Raw genomic sequence first — 27495 nt, 5'->3', positions numbered from 1 at the left:
CTATGTTTATTGCAGCACTATTTACAATAGCCAAGAAATGGAAGCAACCTAAGTGTCCATCAGTAGATGAATGTCTAAAGAAGAGGTGGTAAATATACACAATGGAGTATTATTCAGCCATAAGAAGAAAACAAATCCTATCATTTTGCAACAACATGGATGGAGCTAGAGGATATTATGCTTAATGAAATAAGCCAGATGGAGAAAGGCAAGTTCCAAATGATTTCACTCAATTTGTGGAGGATGACAACAAAGGAAAAACTGAAGGGACAAAACAGCAGCAGACTCACAGAACCCAAAGGGACTGGAGAGGGTGGGTGGTAAGGGAGGGATAAGGGGATTAAGGGGTATTATGATTAGTGCACATAATATGGGGGGGTATGAGGAAGGAAGTATAGCACAAAGACAAGTAGTGACTCTATAGCATCTTACTATGCTGATGTAATGGTGTATGTGGTGGGGACTTGGTAATAGGGGGAAATGTAGTAACCACAATGTTGCTCATGTGAAACCTGAGCATAAGGTTGTATACCAATGATACCTTAATAAAAAAAAAAAAAAAAGGACTGGTTCCAAATGTAAATAGAGTCAGTTCATTGGAAAATGAACATCACTGGGCACCAAATACTGATAAAACACAATAATGTGCTATTTAGTAATAATCACCACTCTAAACCCAATTTTTCTGCTGTTGGGCCAAACCCAAACTCCCAGTTTATATACTGTGCCATGAATTTACATGCAGTTGAAAGTCAATCATGAATCTCATTCTCACTTTTTTTCTTAGTTGTGAATTTTTCTTAATTTTTATAATCCTAATAGATTACAAAATGATTCATATAGATTTATAGGGCACCTATCCTCTTAAGATGCAGAGGAGAGATGAATTAAAAAACTTTAAATGTAAATCAGGTTTATTAACTTAGATGTTTCAGGTGCATAGTGAAAAAGTTTATTTATGACAGATTTCAAATCTTGGCAGACAAGACAAAGAATGCACAAAACTTCACAAAACTCTTACATAATATTAAAACCACAAGAACTGAGCTATTTAAAGAACCATAGCTCAGGATCATCTGTGTATCACAGCAACACATTCAGTGCCACAGGTGGTAAAACGCGATTTTTTAAAGGAAAAACCACTCAGCAGGATGTAATGATTTAATAACAATTTGGTACAAAGCTCTTAACTTAGAAATGACAGGAAATGTTGACAGCATTTCTCGCAATAGAGGAAGTGTAAAACCAGATGACAATAAATGATTGTTGGGCTACCTTTGTATTTTAAAGAAAAGACTGACACTGTTTCCCTTCCAGACCCCTTTTGTAATGTCTGTGTCAGCACATGATACAGAACAGTAAGAAAGAATGCCTTTGTGGTTGTCAATGGCTTAAATACTTACCAAGAAAACATGGTCATCTTTCACTCAACTGATAGATGTAGTGTGCAGCACCAAAGCAGGACTTTCAGAAATATAAGCTAAAAGGTATAAATCTTAGGAACGCCTCTCTATTCCAATTATCCCTGCCTGGAGTCTGGCTTTCTTACAATGCATCAGTATGATTACAGAGCAGCTTTCTTCTGGGAGTTTCAATACACTTCCCATTACTGAGGGAAAATGGATACACCCGACAGGGCTGCTTTCTCCAGACTTTACTTGCTCTTTCAGCATGGCTAAATGGAAATAATTCAGCTTGATTAAATGAAAACAAATTCATTTATGGGGCCATAATCTCAGAAAGGGATGTTAGTGGGGTTTTTAATACAGAATTTCTTAGTAAAATGACATGAAAGAAGGGATTAAGATGTTTTCCAGATGATTCTTGGCCTGAACCTAAAAATCAACAATAACAGTCAATCACAAGGAACATTTTAGATAGAGGTATTTCACACCTGAGTGAGGAAGAGAATTCAGGAGCTCCCTAACCTGACTACGCTGAGGCTCTTCTGTAACCCTGTACACTATAATAATCCAAACCCAAACTTAAGAATTGTTCATGAGCCTCTATCAGAACTTTAAGAAAATGCACTTTGTCCCTGGAAGTCATTTCATATAAATTACTTTACCCTTGGATAAGCCAAAACTACCTGCTTAAAGGACAGAAAACTGTAGAATTTAATAAAGAAGCCTGTATTTGTAGATTACTGGGATGCCTTTTCCTCATATCTTACAGTAAAGAAGAGCCAGGAAATTAACTCTGGTCCACAAGCCTGGGTCCTAAAAGAAATCCAAGTACATAAAATAGAAATAGATTAATTCAAATTACCGACCAAAACCATAAATAATTTCAAAGCCAGCACCTTGCCTTTGGACTTGGTTTTTGAAGGAATGACTATTTGTAAACGAACCCCACTATTGAGGCTTTACACAACTATTTTTGTTTTGTTTTTGTTTTATTTTGGTATCGCAACTGGTTTTTTTTTAAGCTTAGAAATAAGATTCATATAGGACGGGCTTTGTGTGGCCTTCCTGGTTCAGGCAGGAACAATGCAAACCTTCAAAGGGAGAAGTGATTTCTGAAATATAGCCACACAATACTTGGCAGTTTCTCTCACTTGTTGGGTCCCACATCCTGCCCTAACCTCATCATCTAAACAACTGGTAAGATGTCAGTAGAGCACTCGGAGGGGCTGGATGGGTCAGAGCAAAGGGGTGACACTGACCATCACCAGGTACCAACTGAGCCAAAGTAGTTCTTGCCTGGGTGCCTCCCCATTCCCAGAAAAGAGGCAGCCAGGAATCAATGCCAACGGGGCTTTTCTTCTGAGAACGCTGAGCTGTAAACTCACACTGAAATTGCACTTAGAGCCAGTGACAGACTATAGTTGGCACAGATGGAGGGCTTGCTCTGTTTATTACTCAATTTGTCATCTTCATCAGTCTCCCAGTCTCCCATCCTCTTCACTCACTTGGTAATATTAACAAGGGTTCTGCTTGCACAGTCATACATGAGTCACCCAGCTATCCCAATATGGGACTATAATCCCTCTCCAACCCTCCTTCCAGCTAAGGCCAATTGCTTTACCTACTCAAGTCACGCTATAATTCTGGTTAAGGTAAACAGAGGCCTTGGCTACCATGTTTGCCAGTGCTAAACAATATAAAGAAGACATCAGAGAGAAGTGGGGGCACCCTAGTTCCTCTCTGTCTCTCAGTTGTGCAGAAATGAGGGTCTGAGGATAGGATCCCATGTGCTGTGAAGACTGGGACTTTGGCCATAAGGGTACTCCCCATATACAGGGGAGCTGGATGATGACTTTAGACACCCTTTCCCTACTTACTCCCTAAAGCACCATGCATTATGGCCCCTGAGCACAATCAAACACACAATGAATACAATGACTTGCTCTCTAAAAGGCATAAATCCCTTAACAAGCTACCCCCTACAATAACAACAAAATGAAATTAACTTTCTTCAAACAGAAACCCACTTCCCAACTCTCTTCAACCACTGAGACTCTGGGGAAGGTGCTCTTCCCTTTTCCAGGCGACTGAGGCCCCCAGGAGTTCTCTATTTTTGGCCAGGTGGAAAGAGACTAGTTTAAGAAGTTGAGGTGGCCTTTTCAGACCTAGGAGAAATCGTAAATGGAAGCTTTAAAAGGGAGAACAAACCATGTCTTTGGTTTGTTCTATTTACTGCTGTGTATGACCATCCCTCCAGATTAAAGGTGGTGGTGATTCCTACACCTTACAGCAAGGTCGGCCTACAAGGGGCACAGCTTGTTGGCAGACATACTCTTGTGGCATGAGGCTTCTGTGAGGTGTGGCCAAAATTCCTCTCTTTATCCCTTTCTTGGCCATAGTCAAAACCAACTGACACTCCAAGCTGCACAACTTGTCCTAGCCCCTTTCCAATCACACCATCTTCTTCACAGCCCTAGACTCCTCTACATCCCAGAGAATACAGAGATGAGATCACTCCTCAAAGGCCAGCATTACACTTAGCAGAGGGGACCTACCCAAAAATATCCCTGAAGTCGATCCTGTTAGAAAAGACAGCAAAGTGAGGGTGGAAATCTACACCAACATGAGGAGAACCAGTGAGGCTTCCGGCTTAAAGAAAATTCCAACTAATGAAATGCAAACTAAAGAACTAAACAAAATTGGGATATGAGCAAAATTCTGAGGTACAATTGACAGCTTTTCCCTCTTCCCCCAACTTTCTTGTTTTTATCTCTTCCTATCAACTCAAAAAGGCAGTTCCCAAGTTGCACAAAACTATTTTACTCACACCCCTTCCTCACCCTCCAGTACAACAAGGTCCTTTATGTAAATAAATGGTCACCCAATTCCATACCTTAGAAGTACATATTTTGGAATTAAAAGGCAACCACTGGCAGAAAAGTGGACTTAAAAAAACAAATACAAAAATAAAGACCTTAGGTTGAGTTTTACCTAATTCTTCTAAAGAGGGACTGGGTGGGCTCATCAAAAATATAAACTCACATATTTTCCATAAATGAGAAGTTTTACAATCATATCTAATCCCACTGATTAATATAAGACAGTGAGCTTTCAGATTTAAGTCTTCCATATACATACTGTAAGGGATAATACATACTTTTTAAAAGTCTGAGATCATGTTTCCTAGATAACAAAAATATTTTTAAAGTGCATGAATTAATTAAGAAAAAAAAATAGTCAATTTTCAAGTTGCTACCTACTTCCTTTATAAAGCTACATTTTGTCTGAGGATTGAGTTTTAATTTCAGAGTCCTGAGGATGTGTCATAAAGCAACACAGATTAGAATAAAGTCCTTCAGAGCAGCTTCACTCTAACTACCAGTTAGAGAAGAAAACAGCATAAGTTATGGCCTGAGGGAAGAGAGAAATAGAGCATGAGTTTTGAAAGATGGAGACTAGAAGCATTTTTATGAGGACCACCTTCCAGGTAATTCACATCAAAAGAAACAAATCTGCTAAAAAAACAGAAGCTCTCTGACATAGGAGAGTGGATATCTGTGCAGGGAACATACACTAATTTTTGACAAGGAACAGAATAGTAGAATCATCTTTATTTAAAAATTAGTTTATAATTTTAAAACCTATGTGGGCGGATACATAAGGGTGTTTACTATCTACTTCTTTTAAGTTTTCTATTTGCTAAAAATTTTTCATAGTAATTTTTTTGGAAAATTAATACTTTAAACATGTCTTCCTTTCTAAAAGCCCCATCTCCCAACAGAATGGTAAAACTAAACAAACTGAAGTACTTTAAGAACTCAGCCACTCTGTGCAGAGAATTCCAGTCTCTCTCCTACTTAAAGCACGTTCTTCCATCTGGTTGTTAATATTTATTTGTGCTCTAGAGAACAGGGTGAAGGTAGAAGCAAAAATGACTTTCATTTCATTGTTTGGTCCTATGAACTTGACAGGGAGAAACTAAGGGAATGACTACCTCTTAGGATTTGCTGGGCTATGAAATTCTCAGTAATTACCTGTGCTTCAGTAAATAATATATTGTTCCTAAAGTTCAATAATTTCAGAAGTTTAATATGAGTATAGTGAATGAATTAGACAGTGAAAACATCTTCTAGCTATTTTGTGTTACTGTAACATAGAAACCCTGTTAGTGAAACACCAGTACAGAATGAAATACAACAATACCCAGGACTTCAAAAGTGACCAGATAATAAGAGGCACACAGAGGCAACGGCAACAAGTCCCTCAGGCTTCCCTGATGCAACAGAACTAGGATTCCAAAGAAAATAAGTACAGAGACTCTCATGACAAAAGTAAACAATGAGTGTTATCCCAGGGAGTTTGCTATGGCCTGACAGCTCCATTTTGAGAGAAAGTCAGAAGTTAATAATAAACAGGAAAAAATAAGCAAGGCTTTAGCTGACTGGAGAATAGCTCAGTAAAAAATTATTTTATAAAGATTATATTCAGCTAGCTAAGGCATGATTCAACTTCAGTGACGAAAGCCTGGTCAATCAGCTACCTGATGGGATGATGCACAGCAAGTTTGCTTTTCTCTGTTCATATGGACAGTCACTAAATAATTCTTAATTTCCTGCACGGCATATAAATTTTGGCCAGTATAATATAATGGAGGTATGAGATAATGGAGGTTGTGCTGCTCAGTCCACAACATCCTATACTACTTGGGGCTCTGTTCCCAGGGGAACAGAAGGTGCAGGCTGAATGGCCCTTTGTTCATGACATGGATGCTACTACAGACCTGCCATGTAGAGCCCTGTTCTTGGAGTTCCTGCTCCTGTAGGGAGGAGAGGCTTGTGTGAGGCGTGCACACAAGGAAGGAATGAGCCAAAGGGAACAGCATGAAGATGACTCCTTAGAACAGGCAAAGGACTCTGACATTCTAGGATCACAGGACATCTCTGATTTGGCCAGTCAATTCCCCCATACTCAATTCTGGGCAAATGGGCAGATTCCCTCACAATCTAGAATTCCTCACGGATAGTGCCGGTAAGTTGGTAGCATCCATCTCACAAGGGGCCAATTCCTCCCAAAGCATCACAGGATTAACCCACAGGAATGGAACCTGCAGGAATGCCCAGCTTCTCCTGACATCATCATCTTTAACTCTACAGAAAAGGTGGCCTCAATGGCTCACAGCAGATGGAAGCCTTCTGAGAAACAGATGGAAACTGTTTCAAAGGCAAAATGAAATGTGCTAAAAAAATAAATAAAGTAATAAATAAGTCTTATTATTCCTCAGAATTCTAAGGCAGACTTGACATAAGGAATAAGAAACAACGAGGCACAGACAACCGCAGTGGTCCCTTCTCCACCTCCTCTGCCTGAGGCCCTGCCACCCTGCTGCTCTGGTGACTACTGGTGGCAGGACCCGGAAGCACTCCGGGGCCTCAGGACAACTACAGCGGGAAAGATGTCACCAGAGAAATGCAAGCTTTGGCCTGGTAAAGAACAAATCCAGTCAGCAGCAAAAGTGAAGCTTCACTATCCCCTCAAAAGACTTTGAACACCAAAAGCTTTCAGCCTTCCATGCAAGAAGCCTAAATCTGGAAACTCTGGAAATCTGATTCATTCCAAATCAAAATTTCTAAATAACATTCCTACTCTAAAGACAAAAAATATGTGGTAGAGAATCCACAAGTGTCGTTTTTGGGTTTTAACCTCTCAGATCATGCCCCTCCTATTGCTTGTACAAATATACATTTAATAACACTTGACTCTCAAAGATGTGGGTTCTGAGATCAATCCTATATCTAATTTCCACCCTTTCTGTCTCAACCACCAGTGCCCTTGAGAAGTGACACTACGTCTGGAAGCAGGAAGTGATGGAGGCAGTTTTTCTTCCCAGAAGATCATAGACTACATCAATCATCACTTCAGACTGCATGGGAGTTCTTAATGGAAAACACACAGACTTAGGAAAAGGAAATAAAGGAGGTGGGAAAAAGGCAGAGTCAAACCCTCAGAACTCGTAACACCCCTCCTGAAGCAGGGAGGGCTCCCAGCCTGTGCTCGAGACCATGAAGGGCCAGCAGGCTGGAATATGGCAGTGGTGAGAGGCTGGACAGAGATCTCCATCCAAGACACTGGGTTCATTCATGGACAATGTGCTTTCCTCTCTTCCAGCACTTTCAAATAGTGAAGAGAAGAGAATGGCTGCCACTAAACACATCTGCAGTAAAGGTGCTGGGAGAGGAGAGAGCAGAAAACAGTTGGGATAACACACCTTGTATCAAAACAAACCTGTTTTTAAAAGATAACACCCAACTACTTTTTAGGCTTTTTCCTAATGGGTTCCTCCACAGAGGGATTTTGCCAGTCTGAAGTAATAAGAGCATGAGTCAGGAACCACAGGACAGGGCACTACACCGCCACCTGCAGAAGCCAAGAAGGGGGAAAAGCTATGTGGAGTCAACAGTCAGGCATGCCAGGCAAGGCATGAGGGTCAAGAGTCTCACGCCCAACTTTCAGCCCTTGCCTGTCCAAAACAGGAGGCACCAACTGGCAGCCTGTCCCAGCCAGCAAACACCCACCTGCCTGTCTGAGCAGGCCTTCAGCTGGTGTAGTAGATGTGGAAGTAGAGGGTCTTGTTGCGTAACAGGGAGTAGGAGTTGTCAAACTTGAGCAGGTAGATGCCCTCACCAGGGTAGTCGTGGCTTCCAGCCTGCACATCTCGGTGGCTGTCCCGACGATACACAGGCATGACCTCCCCATAGCGACCTCGCAGGGAGCTCCTGGAGCCTCTCTCTACATCTCCAGCTGGGACGGGGTCTGCATGAGCAAAACAACAGAGTGTTTAGATATGACATCAGACACTCAGACACTAAGTCCTACCTGAAGGTAAGAGAATGGATTAGGTGACCCACAGGTTTTCACCCAGGGGGATGCTATTGCCCTCCTACAGGAATTTGGAAATGTCTGGTGGCCTTTTTGGATATCACAGCAACTCATGGGTGATATTGGCATTAAGCACCTAACATCAGGATGGTACCTCTTCAACAAAGAAGCATCATATGCCAGTAATGGCTCCACTGAGAAAAAATGACTTAGGCTTATAGAGCTTACATAGCTCCAGAAATGTCTGGACAGTTCAAGGGGGAGAAAAGGATACTTAGAAGGGAAGATTCTGATACCTTTTCATTCAACAGGGGAAAGAACTAGCTAATGGAGGTGGAAAATGCAGACAAACACATTATACACAGAGACCTAGAACTTCCACTTAGCCTCCTGAAGATCAGCAAATAAGAAATGAGGTTCTCCTCTTCCCTAAATACCTGAAGATTTCCCTGTAGACTTACTTTTCCATGGAGAAGTAAGTTAAGGGGTTGATTATACTGTACAGGAAAATCCAAGAATAAGGCTAATGCTTAGAACCTATTCTTATATTACCAAAATAGAAAAAGTATGTCTCAGGGCCATCCTGAGTGGACACTGCCAATAACTGGCATGGAACACAGATTACTTTTAAAACTTCTCTGAGCATGAAATAAAGAAGTGAATAGTATTCAGCCAGCTGTGACAGTTTGATGGGGGGTACATTTAGCAAACTGTAATCACCCAGTTTGGTTCCAGACCAAGAATAATTGTAAATATCCCCAAACTAAAAGAGAAATATAAAATAATCTCAAAAATTAACTGTAAAATGATCTGAAAAAATACTGCAGCAGTGACTCACCCTTTTCCCTGTCCCCACCCCACCCCTGGCCCCAAGGAATTGATGGGGAAACAGGTAGGCACTGATTAAAAGGAAAAGAAGCTTTTCACCAAGGCATCAAAACCAGGCCCACCAGCATATTCTTTAGGAGCCTGACTTTGGCATGTATCACTCAGCATAGCTTGCAGTGCTGAAACGGATTCCTTGCCTGCATCCTAAAGAAAAGGAGGACTAGTGCAACACAGGAAACAGTCTCTAGAAATTAGGACTAAATCAGAAAAAGGAAACTGAATATAATGTTAAAATTAAACTTACCTTCAATCTCTTCCTCTTCATCCTCATCTTCATCCTCATCCTCACTGGAATCACTGACCTGCACGGTTATGTCCGTGCTGGTTACGGGGGTCCAGTCAAAATAAACTCCAAAGCCAATGTCATAGTCATCAGTTGCAAATTCCCAGCAGACACGCTTCCCCTCTGGATGGGTAGGTACCCGGATGGTCACCACCTCACCCCGCTTCACCACCAGACGGCTGTTCTTCTCTTTGCCCAGCTTGCTTTTGAATTCCTTCATCTTGGCAAAGGTCCAGATGCATGGAGGAGCCATGAGAGGTGGGGAGACTGAAAAGACAGGCAGCTTACTACTGAGAAACCAAGAGGAGATGCTGCCACACCTGGCATTTTGCTTAGGGAGATTGTCCCAGTCAAAGACATTCTTTCTACCAGCTTTGACTTATTTTCACAAGTCATTTTCTTACTTTCTTTCCTTCTGTCTACCTATCTTTCTTTAATTACCCACTGGGAACAAAAAAACCCACCTTCCACACCCCAAGAGGTCTCACCTTTCCTGTGGTCACCGAGAAGATCTGCAGATTCCAAATCAGCTGAAAGAATATCTATAGCTCCTGTGTGCTCAGACTGGATCACAACGATGTCCCCAGACCTTTGTGGAACTTGATACTTGGCCATCTGCACAACAGAATTCTGATTAGAGGATGTACTAGAGCGGCAGATTCCAGCTAGCCTCTTTCCAAATGAAGACTACCCACCCTTGCCCATTACCTCCATTCTCCTAACACAAAGCCTAATGCTATTCAACATTCCTTCTCTTTCTTCCAGGTCAGAGAATCCTTGCTAATAAATTCAACTAATTTTTTTAATGCCCCCAAAATGTTCCCTAGTTTACAGATGTTTGTTCTCTCCTAACTTTTGCAGTTTTCCCACTGCAGATCCTTTATAAAGCCATTGCCAGTGAAGATCCTCAAGGCTTGCTACTGACTTCTGCATCAACATCGTTTCTGGCTCATGCCTGCATCTCAGCCTGGCATGCATAGTACCTCCCTGTGGCTCCTCTCCTGGAAGCTCTTGCACCCAGGGTTTAGCTTGACTCCCACTCTGCCACACATTCTCCTGCTACAATTCTCACTCAGGGGTTACATCTAGATCACTGTCAATCAATTCACCAAAGTACTGCAGAGAGAAAATTTGGTTTATATTCTCTCTGTCTCTGTCTCTCTCATCCATGGCACACCTTGGATGCCCTATCCTATAGGTTGTCCCATCCACTAACAGTGTTCTATAAATAATTATAATTTCACCTTAACCAGCTCCCAGTTTGCATTTAAACAGTAGATTTGCTGCCAGACGTCGAACCCGCATGAAAGAGTATAAATGTCACTTGATACATCCCTCGCTAACCCATGGCAGGAGACTGCAATCTCTCTCTAATGGGCTTCACTTCAAATCACTCAGATTAGTGTTTCCTGTTTCATATTAACAGGCCTTAATTTCCTGCTCCTTCTCCAAGAAGTTGGCAGATAACTCAAGGGTACATGAGTGAGATGGCAGTGAGCTATGACACCATATGAAATAAACAGAGTTTGCAATCCTCCCAGACTATATTCTCATATCTGTTTTTGGAGAGTAAGTCCTTCAGTTCTTATCTCTATTGCTGAATAAGGTGAATCAGACTTTGGCTAACTTGCTTAAATGAGTCCTTCCTTTTCCAAAAAGATAAACAAATGATTTGGTTTACAGCTTACTAGCTGCACAGCCTTAGCAAAGTCACTAACAGCTCTTAGCCTCAGTTTCTGCATCTGTAAAATGGGAACAATGATACCCATCTCACAGGGTTATTATCAGTAGTAAACGAAGTATTGTGGATAAAAATGCCTTGTAAACTGTAAGGCATTATGCAAACATAATTATAATATTTGTCATTGTCTTTGGTGACACTAATAACATCTGTTATTAAAGCATATGTGTTAATAATAATACAAACCATTCCTCTATGGCAGGGAGACCACTGCTATGGATTGGTATCACTTCTGTGGGACCTCTACTATACTGACTAGATCTACCACAAGAAAATGAGACTAAAACACAATTCAATGGTTAAGGCTCCTCTCATCAAAAGGATTTTAGACAACACATGAATATTTATTCAGACCACTCTGCGAGTAATTAAAAATCAGATGTCCCAGTGCTTTTTAATCCCAACCCAACCATAACTAATCTCAGATTTGTTACCACAAATTCCTCCTTTTTGAAGAGAGAGCAAGAATGTGTTCCATACCTTGCTAAGGACCTGGGCCTGGTCTGCAGGCAGCAATTCCTGTTCCACTAAGGCCTGAGCCTCCAAGGCACCAGCTGCTTTCTGCAGATCTTCCGTGGCATCCTCACCCGCTGGAGATACCATCTGTGGCCTCTCAGAGGAAGAGAACAGGTCAATTCAAGAACTCTTTCAAAAGGCACAGTAGTTCTGGAGAAACTCAGAAATAAAACAACCTTTAAAGGACACCCTCCCTCCAGCCCACACTTTCCTCTGGCATTTAGGTCTAAGTCACGTTAGCTGACCACTGCCCAGGGCTGAACTGGCTCATAATAAAGCAATGACAGCACGAGGGGGCCCAGGACTGATGAAGCCAGGTCCCAGGTCCCAAGAACTGTGGTAAACACACAGCTCAGTTATCGGAGATGGACCGCAGATCTGAGTTTATCTCTCACTCTGGGACCCACACCATTTGCTCCCCACAGAATTTCAACCAAAGAAGAGTTAGAATCCTAGTTCTGTTCTACACAGAAAGCCAGTGTTAGAAACAAAGGGAGGTGGCCTCCCTTAAGCCAAAAATTGATCACAAAGAAGTGCAAACCGGTCAACAAGGTAATCCCACTCCAAAGTCTCTCAGCAGTGCACATCACACTCCATCACTGACAGCCATGTCCCACCCAGTTCACTGGGTAATAAGAAAAGCACCTGCTTTCTTTCCATTTTTAAACACACTAATTCTACTATCCCAATGACTTAAAACACGACTATTCAAATAGGTGATCTTAAAGAAGCAGGGGAACAATGTACGCTCTCTTTCATTTCCCCTGGCTTCAAGAGAGACTAGAAAGTGGGTTAAGTGCCAGGGCTGTAGCACAATACCCAGGCCTCTTGGAAATCATTGCGAACAGAAAGTGGCATGGATTCTTTAGAGCAACAGTTATCAAAGTATGGTCCAGGGACCCAGGTTCCTTAAGACTTTTTCATAATAATTCTAAAATATGATTTGCCTTTTTTCATTTTTGTCTTCTCAAGAGTGTATGTTGGGAGTTTTCCAGGAAACTACATGACATGTAAACTCACAACAGAATGAATGCAAAAGCATATCTGAGTATCCAACTGTCTTCTTTTAAAGAGATTTACAATGTCTCTTTTCTCACTAAATTATTTTTGCTTTGGAAAATAGTTGTTTTTCATTAAAAACATGCTATTCATGTTAACATGTAATGAGTTCATTATTTTTATTCTTAAATGAATCAGTAACTTTTAGAATTTTTGTTTTAATTTCTAATATAGTAAATATTGATAGATAAAACCCACATAAACAGATTCAATAAATTTGAAGAGTGTAAAAGTTTGAGAACCTGTGCTTTATAGGTCATCATTTCCTCAGAAAAGCCAAGTAATGACTTGGAAATGGTACTGTAAACCACAAGGGGAAACAGAAGACTTATTTTGGTGTTCATTAGTTTCCTTCCCTCTTTCTTCTTTGTTAAATATATACAAGAAAAATCACTCCTAGTTTATAAATTACCTCTTCTTCAGATAAAACAGACCCAACTTTTGGAATATCCCAAGTCACTTCAACCTATCTTAGAACAAACAAGAGGCAGTTACAGTAACAACCAGAGGACAGGGGCGACCCTGTTGATTTTTATGGGTTTGCTTGGGTAATGCTGTGTAAAATGTAAATTGGTCTAGGCTGTCAGCCTATTTTCTTCTCTTAAATCCAAACATTACAGTGCATTTTTGTTTCTTGACATTATATGTTATTATGTCTCCTCCATTAGAAGGTGAGCCTGATGGCAGGGCCTGGGTCTTACTCCCTGTATGCACAGCATCCACAGCCAAGCCTGCCACAGAACCCTAAGGCCCTTGGCACTCTGACTTCATCTCCCCTTGCCCAGTCCTCTTGTCACAAGGCCTCTTGAATCTCTGAGAGTCCTCAAACACTTGCATCGCCTCCAAGATACTACACCTGCTGCCGCGGCCTAGCGTACATACTCTGCCACTAGTTACACTCGGGCTTCCTTCCTTCAGGCTTTTCCTCAGCCATCACTTCCGGGGAGGGTTTCCAGGTGTCCTCAAATAAATGGCCCTCTCCTGCCTGGCCCCACCACTCTACACCCTACCCTGTTTCACTGTTCCCTGCACTTATTCCTGCCTGACATATTATGTACCATATTTTGTTGATTGCAAGATGCATATTTGTTTTCAGATTTAAATACAGCTGAAATAGGGATGTCCTACAATTGGAGGTGTCTTAAAACTGCTGCAGGCCTGGACTGACACTGAGTCTTCCCACAGGGGATATCACTTGCTCCTGCCAGTACTGTGGAGTACTATCAACTGAGACGACTTGAGATTAAGTTCTATGTGAGGGTTTTGTTTAGACCACAGTGGCAGAGCGAATTTAGACAACAAACTGATGACTACAGACGTGCGGTTCATATTCTCAGGGGGATATTTTTTTCTTCCCTTAATACAGTTCCAAGGTTGGGACGTCCAGGTTTCCTTGCAGTCCTTTTCTGTATGGAGGGATCTTTTTTCCTTGTTTGTGTTTTTATTGAAGGTGCAGGCTTTTGGTGTCCCAGCTCCATGTGGGGGACTCTTATTAGACTCTATCTTAGGCATTTTTTCCTTTCTTGGTGATACATAAAATAACAGTACACCTTGCAGTTGATGGCAACTTAAGAGTCTATGAAATAGGATGTATATGTATTTTCTGTCTGCCTCCCCCACTAGAATAGAAGCTCCCAGAAATCAGGGACTTGAATTGTTTGTTCATTTGTGGTATCTCTAGTGCCTAGAACACTGCCAGGTACCTAGCAGGCTCTCAATGAATATCTGTTGAATGAATAAATGAGTAAGTTTCTTTTTGTTTGGGAACAAAAGAGGAATATTTGGAATGTGAATATAAATATTTGGAATACAACATTTAATCTCATCACTAGTCTGACCTCACTGTATATGGCATCTAAAATTTAGTCTCTTCTTGCCTTTATACACATTACTTTGCACAGATATGGTTCTGCTTATTTAAAAAAATAACATTTAAACAGGACATGCAACAGCCACATAAATATAATATTCACATTAGCATTTTACACTCTGAATAATTACTGGAGGACATTCTGGGAAAGATAAATTGCAAATCCCTTGGTGCTGAAGGTAAATCACATAAAGGAAAAAAATCACATAGAAAGGTTTCTGGTTCATGCTGACTTGAGGCAGGGAGGCCATCCCAAAGGGAAGGGAGAGCCTGGCCAGCTGTTCAGCCTCACTAGAAAAGATATAAAGAGTTGTGCAATTTCTATTTCCAATATACATAAAACACAAACACTAAACTTCAAGTGTCATGCTCTCTGGATTTTTTTCTTCACACACTAGATTTCAGAAAGAAAACTTTAAAATTAAATCTCTTATTTCCCAACAGGCACATGAAAAGATGTTCCACATCACTAATCATTAGGGAAATGCAAATTAAAACCACAATGAGATATCACCTCACACCAGTTAGGATAGCCAACATATAACAGACAAGAAACAACAAATGCTGGCAAGGATGCAGAGAAAGGGGAAGCCCCCTACACTGTTGGTAAATTAGTTCAACCATTGTGGAAAGCAATATGGAGTTTCCTCAGAAAACTAAAAATAGAAATACCATTTGACCCAGGAATTCCACTCCTAGGAATTTACTGAATGAGAACAAGATCCCTGATCCAAAAAGATATGAATTCCTATGTTTATTGCAGCACTATTTACAATAGCCAAGATATGGAAGCAACATAAGTGTCCATCAACAGATGAATGTATAAAGAAGATGTGGTACACATGCACAATGATATTATTCAGCCATAAAAAGAAAAGAAATCCTACCATTTGCAACAACATGGATGGAGCTAGAGGGTATTACGCTCAGTGAAATAAGCCAGGCAGAGAAAGACAAGTACCAAATGATTTCACTCATTTGTGGAGTATAACAACAAAGCAAAACTGAAGGAACAAAAGAGCAGCAGACTCACAGACACCAAGAAGGGACTAGTGTTACCAAAGGCGAGGGGTTGGGGAGAGTTGGTAGGGAGGAAGGGAGAAGGGGATTAAGGGGCCTTATAATTAGCAAATAGGTAGTCACGGGGAAGGCAATATAACATGGAGAAGACAAGTAATGACTCTATAGCATCTTACTATTCTGATAGACAGTGACTGCAATGGGAGGGGTGAGGACTTGATAATATGGGTGAATGTTGAAACCACAATGTTGTTCATGTGAAACCATAATAAGATTTTATATCAATGATACATTAATTAAAAAGTTGTGTATATGTATGTATATATATATATATATATATATAATTAAACCTCTTATTTCCTAAGAATGTTCTATATTCTTCACTTAAAACATTTATTTACTCTTAGGAAAAATCAGTTCTATGTCAAAAGCTATATCCCCCAAAGATCCTTCAAATCAACATGTGCAAAAAATGATGGTGCCAGGAAGATAGAAAAGAGTTCTCCTTGGGGGATTTGATGAGAACATGAATTGTCTCAAATAATCAATACCTTGAGGAGGCTGTGTCTTCTAAAAGGATGGTTATTATATACAGTAACCTAGCAGCTCCAAGCATAGAACTCAAAACCCTTCTGTTGCCATTATAAGAATAAGCTCTAGAGTGGAACAAACCTAGAGCTGTATGTACTTGGGCATATCATCACTGTTTCATTTTTCTCATCTTAAAAAAAATACTTTATGGAGGGGCGGAAGATGGCGGCGTGAGTAGAGCAGCGGAAATCTCCTCCCAAAACAACATATATCTATGAAAATATAACAAAGACAACCCTTCCTAGAATAAAGACCAGAGGACACAGGACAATATCCAGACCACATCCACACCTGAGAGAACCCAGCGCCTCGCGAAGGGGGTAAGATACAAGCCCCGGCCCCCGCGGGAGCCGAGCGCCCCTCTCCCCAGCTCCCGGCGGGAGAAGAGCAGGCAGAGCGGGAGGGAGACGGAGCCCAGGGCTGCCGAACACCCAGCCCCAGCCATCCGGGACAGAGTGCAGGGCCCTCGATACTGGGAAAACAGGGCAGCAAGAACAGTGAGCAGGCACTGGAGGCTGGGCGACAGAGGACATAAGAAAAGCGCGCGACCATTTTTTTTTTTTTTTTGCTTTTTTGCTGCTTTGTTTTGGCGAGCGCTGTTTGGAAGTCTTAAAGGGACAGGGACCCCAATATTAGGGAAACAGGGCAGAAAGACCGGTGAGCAGAGGCCTGAGGCTGGCACCGGAGAATAAAGAAAAACGAACGACCACCTTTTTTTTTTTTTAAATAAAAATTTTTTTTTTTTTTAATTAAAAAAATTTTTTTTCTTGTTTTTTTTGTGGTCGTTGTTTTGTTTTGGCGGGTGCTTTTTGGAAGTCTTAAAGGGGCAGGGCGGGCCACTTAATCCAGAGGTAGGGAATCCGGGACCTCTGGGCACCCTAACCCCTGGGCTGCAGGGAGCAGGGAGGCCCCTTACGGAGATAAATAGCCTCCCAGCAGCTCCTGCTCCAACGCGACTCCACCATTTTGGAGTAGCTGCCCGAGCCAGGCCACGCCCACAGCAACAGCGGAGATTAACTCCATAGCAGCCGGGCAGGAAGCAGAAACCCTGTCTGCGCGCAGCTGCGCAGCACAAGCCACTAGAGGCCGCTGTTCTCCCAGGAGAGGAGGGCCACAAACCAACAAGAAAGGAAGTCCTTCCAGCCGTCACTCGTCCCAGTTCTGCAGACTATTCCTATCACCATGAAAAGGCAAAGCTACAGGCAGACAAAGATCACAGAGACAACACCAGAGAAGGAGACAGACCTAACCAGTCTTCCTGACAAAGAATTCAAAATAAGAATCATAAACATGCTGACAGAGATGCAGAGAAATACGCAAGAAAAATGGGATGAAGTCCGGAAAGAGATCACAGATGCCAGAAAGGAGATCGCAGAAATGAAACAAACTCTGGAAGGGTTTATAAGCAGAATGGATAGAATGCAAGAGGCCATTGATGGAATAGAAATCAGAGAACAGGAACGCATGGAAGCTGACATAGAGAGAGACAAAAGGATCTCCAGGAATGAAACAATATTAAGAGAACTGTGTGACCAATCTAAAAGGAGCAATATCCGTATTATAGGGGTCCCAGAAGAAGAAGAGAGAGGCAAAGAGATGGAAAGTATCTTAGAAGAAATAATTGCTGAAAACTTCCCCACACTGGGGGAGGAAGTAATCAAACAGACCACGGAAATACACAGAACCCCCAACAGAAAGGATCCAAGAAGGGCAACACCAAGACACATAATAATTAAAATGGCAAAGATCAAGGACAAGGAAAGAGTGTTAAAGGCAGCTAGAGAGAAAAAGGTCACCTATAAAGGGAAACCCATCAGGCTAACGTCAGATATCTCAACAGAAACCCTACAGGCCAGAAGAGAATGGCATGATATATTTAATACAATGAAACAGAAGGGCCTTGAACCAAGGATACTGTATCCAGCACGACTATCATTCAAATATGACGGTGGGATTAAACAATTCCCAGACAAACAAAAGCTGAGGGAATTTGCTTTCCACAAACCACCTCTACAGAACATCTTACAGGGACTGCTCTAGATGGGAGCACTCCTAGAAAGAGCACAGCACAAAACACCCAACATATGAAGAATCGAGGAGGAGGAACAAGAAGGGAGAGAAGAAAAGAATCTCCAGACAGTGTATATAACAGCTCAATAAGTGAGCTAAGTTAGGCAGTAAGATACTAAAGAGGCTAACCTTGAACCTTTGGTAACCACGAATTTAAAGCCTGCAATGGCAATAAGTACATATCTTTCAATAGTCACCCTAAATGTTAATGGGTTGAATGCACCAATCAAAAGACACAGAGTAACAGAATGGATAAAAAAGCAAGACCCATCTATATGCTGCTTACAAGAAACTCACCTCAAACCCAAAGACATGTACAGACTAAAAGTCAAGGGATGGAAAAACATATTTCAAGCAAACAACAGTGAGAAGAAAGCAGGGGTTGCAGTACTAATATCAGACAAAATAGACTTCAAAACAAAGAAAGTAACAAGAGATAAAGAAGGACACTACATAATGATAAAGGGCTCAGTCAAACAAGGGGATATAACCATTCTAAATATATATGCACCCAACACAGGAGCACCAGCATATGTGAAACAAATACTAACAGAACTAAAGGGGGATATAGACTGCAATGCATTCATTCTAGGAGACTTCAACACACCACTCACCCCAAAGGATAGATCCACTGGGCAGAAAATAAGTAAGGACACGGAAGCACTGAACAACACAGTAGAGCAGATAGACCTAATAGACATCTATAGAACTCTACATCCAAAAGCAGCGGGATATACATTCTTCTCAAGTGCACATGGAACATTCTCCAGAATAGACCACATACTAGGCCACAAAAAGAGCCTCAGAAAATTCCAAAAGATTGAAATCCTACCAACCAACTTTTCAGACCACAAAGGCATAAAACTAGAAATAAACTGTACAAAGAAAGCAAAGAGGCTCACGAACACATGGAGGCTTAACAACACGCTCCTAAATAATCAATGGATCAATGATCAAATCAAAATGGAGATCCAGCAATATATGGAAACAAATGACAACAACAACACTAAGCCCCAACTTCTGTGGGACACAGCAAAAGCAGTCTTAAGAGGAAAGTATATAGCAATCCAAGCATATTTAAAAAAGGAAGAGCAATCCCAAATGAATGGTCTAATATCACAATTATCGAAATTGGAAAAAGAAGAACAGATGAGGCCTAAGGTCAGCAGAAGGAGGGACATAATAAAGATCAGAGAAGAAATAAATAAAATTGAGAAGAATAAAACAATAGCAAAAATCAATGAAACCAAGAGCTGGTTCTTCGAGAAAATAAACAAAATAGATAAGCCTCTAGCCAGACTTATTAAGAAGAAAAGAGAGTCAACACAAATCAACAGTATCAGAAACGAGAAAGGAAAAATCACGACGGACCCCACGGAAATGCAAAGAATTATTGGAGAATACTATGAAAACCTATATGCTAACAAGCTGGGAAACCTAGGAGAAGTGGACAACTTCCTAGAAAAATACAACCTTCCAAGACTGACCCAAAAAGAAACAGAAAATCTAAACAGACCAATTACCAGCAACGAAATTGAAGCGGTAATCAAAAAACTACCAAAGAACAAAACCCCCGGGCCAGATGGATTTACCTCGGAATTTTATCAGACATACAGGGAAGACATAATACCCATTCTCCTTAAAGTTTTCCAAGAAATAGAAGAGGAGGGGATACTCCCAAACTCATTCTATGAAGCTAACATCACCCTAATACCAAAACCAGGCAAAGACACCACCAAAAAAGAAAACTACAGACCAATATCCCTGATGAACGTAGACGCAAAAATACTCAACAAAATATTAGCAAACCGAATTCAAAAATACATCAAAAGGATCATACACCATGACCAAGTGGGATTCATCCCAGGGATGCAAGGATGGTACAACATTCGAAAGTCCATCAACATCATCCACCACATCAACAAAAAGAAAGACAAAAACCACATGATCATCTCCATAGATGCTGAAAAAGCATTTGACAAAGTTCAACATCCATTCATGATAAAAACTCTCATCAAAATGGGAATAGAGGGCAAGTACCTCAACATAATAAAGGCCATCTATGATAAACCCACAGCCAACATTATATTGAACAGCGAGAAGCTGAAAGCATTTCCTCTGAGATCGGGAACTAGACAGGGATGCCCACTCTCTCCACTGTTATTTAACATAGTACTGGAGGTCCTAGCCACGGCAATCAGACAAAATAAAGAAATACAAGGAATCCAGATTGGTAAAGAAGAAGTTAAACTGTCACTATTTGCAGATGACATGATACTGTACATAAAAAACCCTAAAGACTCCACCCCAAAACTACTAGAACTGATATCGGAATACAGCAAAGTTGCAGGATACAAAATCAACACACAGAAATCTGTGGCTTTCCTATATACTAACAATGAACCAACAGAAAGAGAAATCAGGAAAACAACTCCATTCACAATTGCATCAAAAAAAATAAAATACCTAGGAATAAACCTAACCAAAGAAGTGAAAGACTTATACTCTGAAAACTACAAGTCACTCTTAAGAGAAATTAAAGGGGACACTAACAGATGGAAACTCATCCCATGCTCGTGGCTAGGAAGAATTAATATCGTCAAAATGGCCATCCTGCCCAAAGCAATATACAGATTTGATGCAATCCCTATGAAACTACCAGCAACATTCTTCAATGAACTGGAACAAATAATTCAAAAATTCATATGGAAACACCAAAGACCCCGAATAGCCAAAGCAATCCTGAGAAAGAAGAATAAAGTAGGGGGGATCTCACTCCCCAACTTCAAGCTCTACTATAAAGCCATAGTAATCAAGACAATTTGGTACAGGCACAAGAGCAGAGCCACAGACCAATGGAACAGACTAGAGAATCCAGACATTAACCCAGACATATATGGTCAATTAATATTTGATAAAGGAGCCATGGACATACAATGGCGAAATGACAGTCTCTTCAACAGGTGGTGCTGGCAAAACTGGACAGCTACATGTAGGAGAATGAAACTGGACCATTGTCTAACCCCATATACAAAAGTAAACTCAAAATGAATCAAAGACCTGAATGTAAGCCATGAAACCATTAAACTCCTGGAAGAAAACATAGGCGAAAACCTCTTAGACATAAACATGAGTGACCTCTTCTTGAACATATCTCCCCGGGCAAGGAAAACAACAGCAAAAATGAGTAAGTGGGACTATATTAAGCTGAAAAGCTTCTGTACAGCAAAAGACACCATCAATAGAACAAGAAGGATCCCTACAGTATGGGAGAATATATTTGAAAATGACACATCCGATAAAGGCTTGACGTCCAGAATATATAAGGAGCTCTCACGCCTCAACAAACAAAAAACAAATAACCCAATTAAAAAATGGGCAGAGGAACTGAACAGACAGTTCTCCAAAAAAGAAATACAGATGGACAACAGACACATGAAAAGATGCTCCACATCGCTAATTATCAGAGAAATGCAAATTAAAACTACAATGAGGTATCACCTCACACCAGTAAGGATGGCTGCCATCCAAAAGACAAACAACAACAAATGTTGGCGAGGCTGTGGAGAAAGGGGAACCCTCCTACACTGCTGGTGGGAATGTAAGTTAGTTCAACCATTGTGGAAAGCAGTATGGAGGTACATCAAAATGCTCAAAACAGACTTACCATTTGACCCAGGAATTCCACTCCTAGGAATTTACCCTAAGAATGCAGCAATCAAGTTTGAGAAAGACAGATGCACCCCTATGTTTATTGCAGCACTATTTACAATAGCCAAGAATTGGAAGCAACCTAAATGTCCATCAATAGATGAATGGATAAAGAAGATGTGGTACATATACACAATGGAATACTACTCAGCTATAAGAAAAGGGCAAATCCAATCATTTGCAGCAACATGGATGGAGCTGGAGGGTATTATGCTCAGTGAAACAAGCCAAGCGGAGAAAGAGAAATACCAAATGATTTCACTTATCTGTGGAATATAAGAACAAAGGAAAAACTGAAGGAACAAAACAGCAGCAGAATCACAGAACTCAAGAATGGACTAACAGGTACCAAAGGGAAAGGGACTGGGGAGGATGGGTGGGTAGGGAGGGATAAGGGGGGGAGAAGTAGGGAGGTATTAAGATTAACATGCATGGGGGGGTAGGAGAAAAGGGAGGGCTGTACAACACAGAGAAGGCAAGTAGTGATTCTACAACATTTTGCTATGCTGATGGACAGTGACTGTAAAGGGGTTTATAGGGGAGACCTGGTATAGGGGAGAGCCTAGTAAACATAATATTCGTCATGTAAGTGTAGATTAGTGATAGCAAAAAAAAAAAAAAAAAGGGCAGTTCCTGTGTGGTAACCTCCAACGAGTTCTACACAAGGGTATAAAGGGCATATAAAAGTGTAGGCAAAGGGTCTGTTTGTGTTTATACAGAGGATCAAAGCCTAATTGGGCTACCCCGAAAATGAACTAAGATACGATATGAAAAAGAACTTCCAACATCTGCACCCTCTGGAAGACTCATGCCAGAAGATGATCATCAAAAAACCCCAACAAAGATCCACGCACTGCTACAGCTGTAGATGCACTCATCCCACCAGTTCCTGGACCTGCCATGGGAATGAGGAAGGAGATATCTAAGCTGGCCTGTGCATACAGTAAAACAACAAAATTGGACTGGATCTATACTGTTGGAACTCAACCAAGAATTTGGAGAAGTGCAAATTGTAGCGCTCCAAAGTCTTACAACTATAAACTATTTACTGTTAAAAGAACATATGGCATGTGAACAGTCCCCAGGAATGGGTTGTTTTAATTTGTCTGATTTCTCTCAGACTGTTCAAGTTCAGTTGGACAATATCCACCATATCATAGATAAGTTTTCACAAATGCCTAAGGTGCCTAACTGGTTTTCTTGGTTTCACTGCAGATGGCTGGTAATTACAGATATGCTTTGGTTATGTAACTATACTCCTATTATGTTAATGTGTGTGTGCAATTTAAGTAGTAGCTTAAAACCTATACATGCTGAAGTTACTATACAAGAAGATATATCAAAGAAATAATCAATCTTCCCATGTTTTCTTCCGCCTGCTACTTCTATAGCTTTTCTTCTTCCTTCCTAATTACAACCCTTAAATAGAATTCGTGCCTCATATCAAATTTACCGAGTATCCTAATTCTTCCAAGTGGTAAAGATACCTCAAGACAAATGCTGGGCATAGAAGCCACAGGGCATAAATATGCAAAGAAGTAAAAAGCTAACTTTTTCAAACAATAAGGCTTCTCTCTCACTTACCAACTTCACATTTCCCTGTATGGCCCCGGAAGATGACTGGTTAGCCAGAGACGGGTAAGATTCCTCAAGGGAGGAACAACCTAAGACAGGCACAGTCACAGGGGGGCCATCAGGTGAGAAATTGGGGATCAACAGAGGTGAGGCTTAGAACCTCACCCCCCCGTTCTGAGAGAAATCTTCTGCATACGTGGATGTTTTATTGCCCTGGTCTAGCTTGGATTAACACATAGTCTACAGGCACACACCTGATCATCTACATGTGCTCTCTTACAACACTAAACTATGTTTTCTACCTTTATCTTGTATCTACCTACCACTTCAGCATTTTATTAAAAATAATAATAATAAAGAGAGAAATGTGGTATCCACATATAAATCAAGTATAAAAACCAAATGAGTATTCATATTTGAACTGACTGTTTATAGTTCATAATGCATGAGCAAAACCGAAAGTTTCTGTGATGACTGCCCTTGTACTGTTCACTATGTAACTTATTCATTATGTAAGAATTTGTTCTACATGTAAAAACTTGTTTGTTATGCCTCAGAAGATTGGAGACTGACAAAAATTAGGCTTGGGGTGGAATAATGATTGTGCATTGAGCATTGACTCCCCTATACAGAATTTTATTGTCGTTAACAACCATTTGATCAATAAATATGAGAGATGCCCTCACAAAAAAAAAAAAAAAAAAAAAAAAAAAAAAGGACAGACTTTCAATGGTAAAATAAATTAGTAACCGGGATGTAATGTATAGCATAAGGAATATAGTCAAGATATTGTAACAGCCTGGTAGGGTGATAGCTGGAACCTAGAATTATGTATATAAATGTTCTACCACTGTGTTGTACACTTGAAACTCATGTAATGTAATACTGTGTGTCAACTACCCTTCAATAAAAAATAATTATTAAAAAAAAAAAAAAAAAAAAACTTTATTAGGGTAGTTATGAGGATTCAATGAGACAATACATTTTAACACCTTGTATAGTACTGAGCAAATGGAAATATTTGATAATATTATTACAGAGAAACATTCAGTAAAGTGTGACTATTATATCACCAACTATATTATAATTATATTAATGATTATCTTCCACCATATGAATTCAGGGAGGAAAAAGTTTTATTTCATATACTTTCTTCATAAAGGTAAGAAGAAAGAACTGCTACTCAGAAAATAATAGATTTTTTAAATATCTTGACATGCCGTCCTACCCCCAGCCATCAATCTTGTGTGGGGCATGGAGACCACAGGTTCTACTGGATAATAGTGTACCAATGAGCTGATCAGTCTGACTATATCTCCTAGCTCAGGAGTCTCCAAAATACAGTTTTTCATTGATTATTCCATTAATTTTTGTGGTTTCCACTTATTCCAGGGCCCAGTACAACTTTTTAATTTATGCTCTATACTCTGATACCAGTGATGGTAGGTGGATGAGAAGGGTGGAGAGGTAAATTAAGAATGACAACCTGAAGGTCATCATAATGGTTTAATCTGAAAATTACATAATAAAAAACTGCTTCCAATAGTGTGTATGCATGTGCTTTTTATGGGTAAAAACCAGACACACATTCTCTTGAAAGTCCACCTAGAATCCACTCTAATGTTTTAACATTTGAACCTGGTCTTCACGAGAAGATAAATGAAGACACTATACTATCTGTTAGTTTTATTCTCTAACAGTAAAAGAAAGCTTTACAACCTGAAATAATCTGACATTGCCCCTAAACACATTTAAGGTTTGATTAATGAAAAACTATCCACATCCTTCTCTTCAACTCGTCTTCCCCTCTGAAATCGCTGTTCACCTCTTTCATCAGTTCCTTACCCCACAAGAGAAAACCTCTAGAAGCATTTTATCAAAAACAGTTGCTATCCCTACCTGTAGGGAGAGGAATGTGGTTCTGGATCAGAAGCAGAAGCCACTAGAGAGGTGATGCTGGTGTTTTCTAGATCTTCATTCTCTACAAAATCATGGAAAGAAAAATTCAGTACCAAAGAGAGAACACAATCATAATTATCTTGTATCTTAAAAAACATTCTAGCAGTTTCAACCAATTTTCTTTTTCTAAAATTATTCTGGGCATAAACTTTATACTCTGGGAGGCCCAGTACATAAATTATTTAAGTCATCACTTCCAAGTATTCTCAAATTATCATAACCCACTCATAAATAAATAAGCCATTTTCCAAAAAACAAATCCCCACAGAATTAGTCCTAATCCAAGAATCACATTTCTCAGAAAGCAAATGGTTAAATTAGGCAGAACATCAAGGGCATAGTGGGAGATAGGATGAAATGAACTGGAATTCAGTGCCAAAGTACAGAGTGCCACCTCTATATTCAGTAAGCTCTCATGACTATATCCAGGTCAGGTAAACGATTTTTGCAATTTCATTCATTCACTCACCAATCACTTATTGAGTAACTGTTAGTGCCCTCAAGTAGTACACTGGTGACATGCATAATGAAGGGTATGTTCCCAAGGCCACAACAAGCCAATGGCTGGCATTATCACTGCCATTTTGCAGGTAAGGAAACTAAGGCATAGTGACAGGACTCAAACCCAGGAGGTCATGCTCTTATCCACTAGGTACTACTAAATTTTATGGCTTATTCATTTAGCCTTTCCTTGAGCAGTCAGAAAAGCCTGTGGTTCAGTGTATTCAGAAAACCTGTGGTTTAACCTCCTCTAGGTAAGAAAACAAGAAACGAAAGCCCAAAGTTCACGCATGTCTCAATACAAAATACAACTTCATGAAATAAATCTCCACCACTGAAAATTTCAGTTTGGTAGCAATATAAAAATGCAAATGACAGGCAAATGTTTGTGATCCAACTTTAGTCTCATTTTTTTGTATGTGTATAAGATCTATGTTTCTTTTTGTCTACTCACATGGTTAGGAAGATCTCAAAGCTTATGCCACCCAATTTTTCTCTTGTAAGATAATTAAAAATACATATATATTAGTTGTTGCCCCCAGTTCCTGGCATAGAACTCCTACAACCATTACAGTTTCCTAAGTGATAAGAGCACTAGGACCGTCTTTTGCTCAATTTGGTCTTTGACCTTGGCTCCTGATAGAGTTCCTAAATCCCTTGTTATTTCCTGGGTGGTATCAGTGTCTTCTGTACCAGTGAGGTGACTCTGGGTGGGCTCCTAGGTGGAGGTTCCTCACCAGAAAGACCTAGCCATAATTAGAAGCTTGAAATTCTCAGCCCCATCCCCTACCCCCATTCTCCAGAGAGGGGAGAGGGGCTGGAAATGGAGTTAATGATCCATCATGCCTATGTGATGAAGTCTCCACAAAATCCCAAAAGTATGGGGCTCAGAGAGCTTGCAGGTGGTGAACACATCCATATACTGGGAGGGTGATACACCGCAACCCCACAGGGACAGAAACTCTTGCACTCAGGACTCTCCCAGACCTTACCCTCTGTATCTCTTCTTTTAACTACCCATCTGTATCCTTTTTCATATTCTTTAATAAACTGGTAAACGTTAAGTAGGTGTTTTCTTGAGTTCTCTTGAGCTGTTCTAGCAAATCATCAAATCCAAGGGGAAGGAGGCCATGGGAACCTCCAATTTGTATCCAAGTGGGACAGAAGTTGCAAGTAGCCTGCTACTTGCAATTGGCATCTGAAGTTGGGGGCCGGTCTCATGGGATCTGATGCCATCTCCGGGGAGTTAGGGTCAAAATTAAGTTAAATTCTAAGACACCCAGCTGGTGTTGGAGAACTTCTTGGTATGGGGAAAAACACCACACCATCTGGTGTCAGAAGTGGTGTGAGTGTAGTGTGAGAAGTTGTGTGAGAGTAAAGGAGAAACACAAGAGGAGGACTTTGGTTTTCTTTACACCTCTCAACAAAG

General features: G+C 40.6%; 1 protein-coding gene across 4 annotated transcripts in view; it reads right to left on the bottom strand.

The window, feature by feature from the left end:
- Positions 1 to 896: 896 nt before the first annotated feature.
- Positions 897 to 27495, bottom strand: part of TMED8 (transmembrane p24 trafficking protein family member 8) — a 53938-nt gene continuing 27339 nt past the window's right edge. For 2 of the 4 annotated variants that reach the window (XM_036913049.2, XM_036913050.2), the window contains 6 exons: positions 25506 to 25587; positions 11675 to 11804; positions 9942 to 10068; positions 9415 to 9720; positions 8088 to 8216; positions 897 to 7631 (listed from right to left, as the gene is read on the bottom strand). In XM_036913049.2, the coding sequence (XP_036768944.2) occupies positions 7408 to 7631; positions 8088 to 8216; positions 9415 to 9720; positions 9942 to 10068; positions 11675 to 11804; positions 25506 to 25587 (998 nt within the window). In that variant the 3' untranslated portion in view covers positions 897 to 7407. Of the gene's footprint in view, positions 8217 to 9414; positions 9721 to 9941; positions 10069 to 11674; positions 11805 to 25505; positions 25588 to 27495 lie in introns of all 4 variants that reach the window. The other 2 variants (XM_036913051.2, XM_036913054.2) reach the window with 1 other exon arrangement.

This window comes from Manis pentadactyla, chromosome 11 (genome assembly GCF_030020395.1).
Source record: "Manis pentadactyla isolate mManPen7 chromosome 11, mManPen7.hap1, whole genome shotgun sequence".
NCBI lineage: Eukaryota > Metazoa > Chordata > Mammalia > Pholidota > Manidae > Manis > Manis pentadactyla.
The sequence above is the reverse complement of the archived record's forward strand: the minus strand, read 5'-3'. Positions and strand labels throughout refer to the sequence as shown.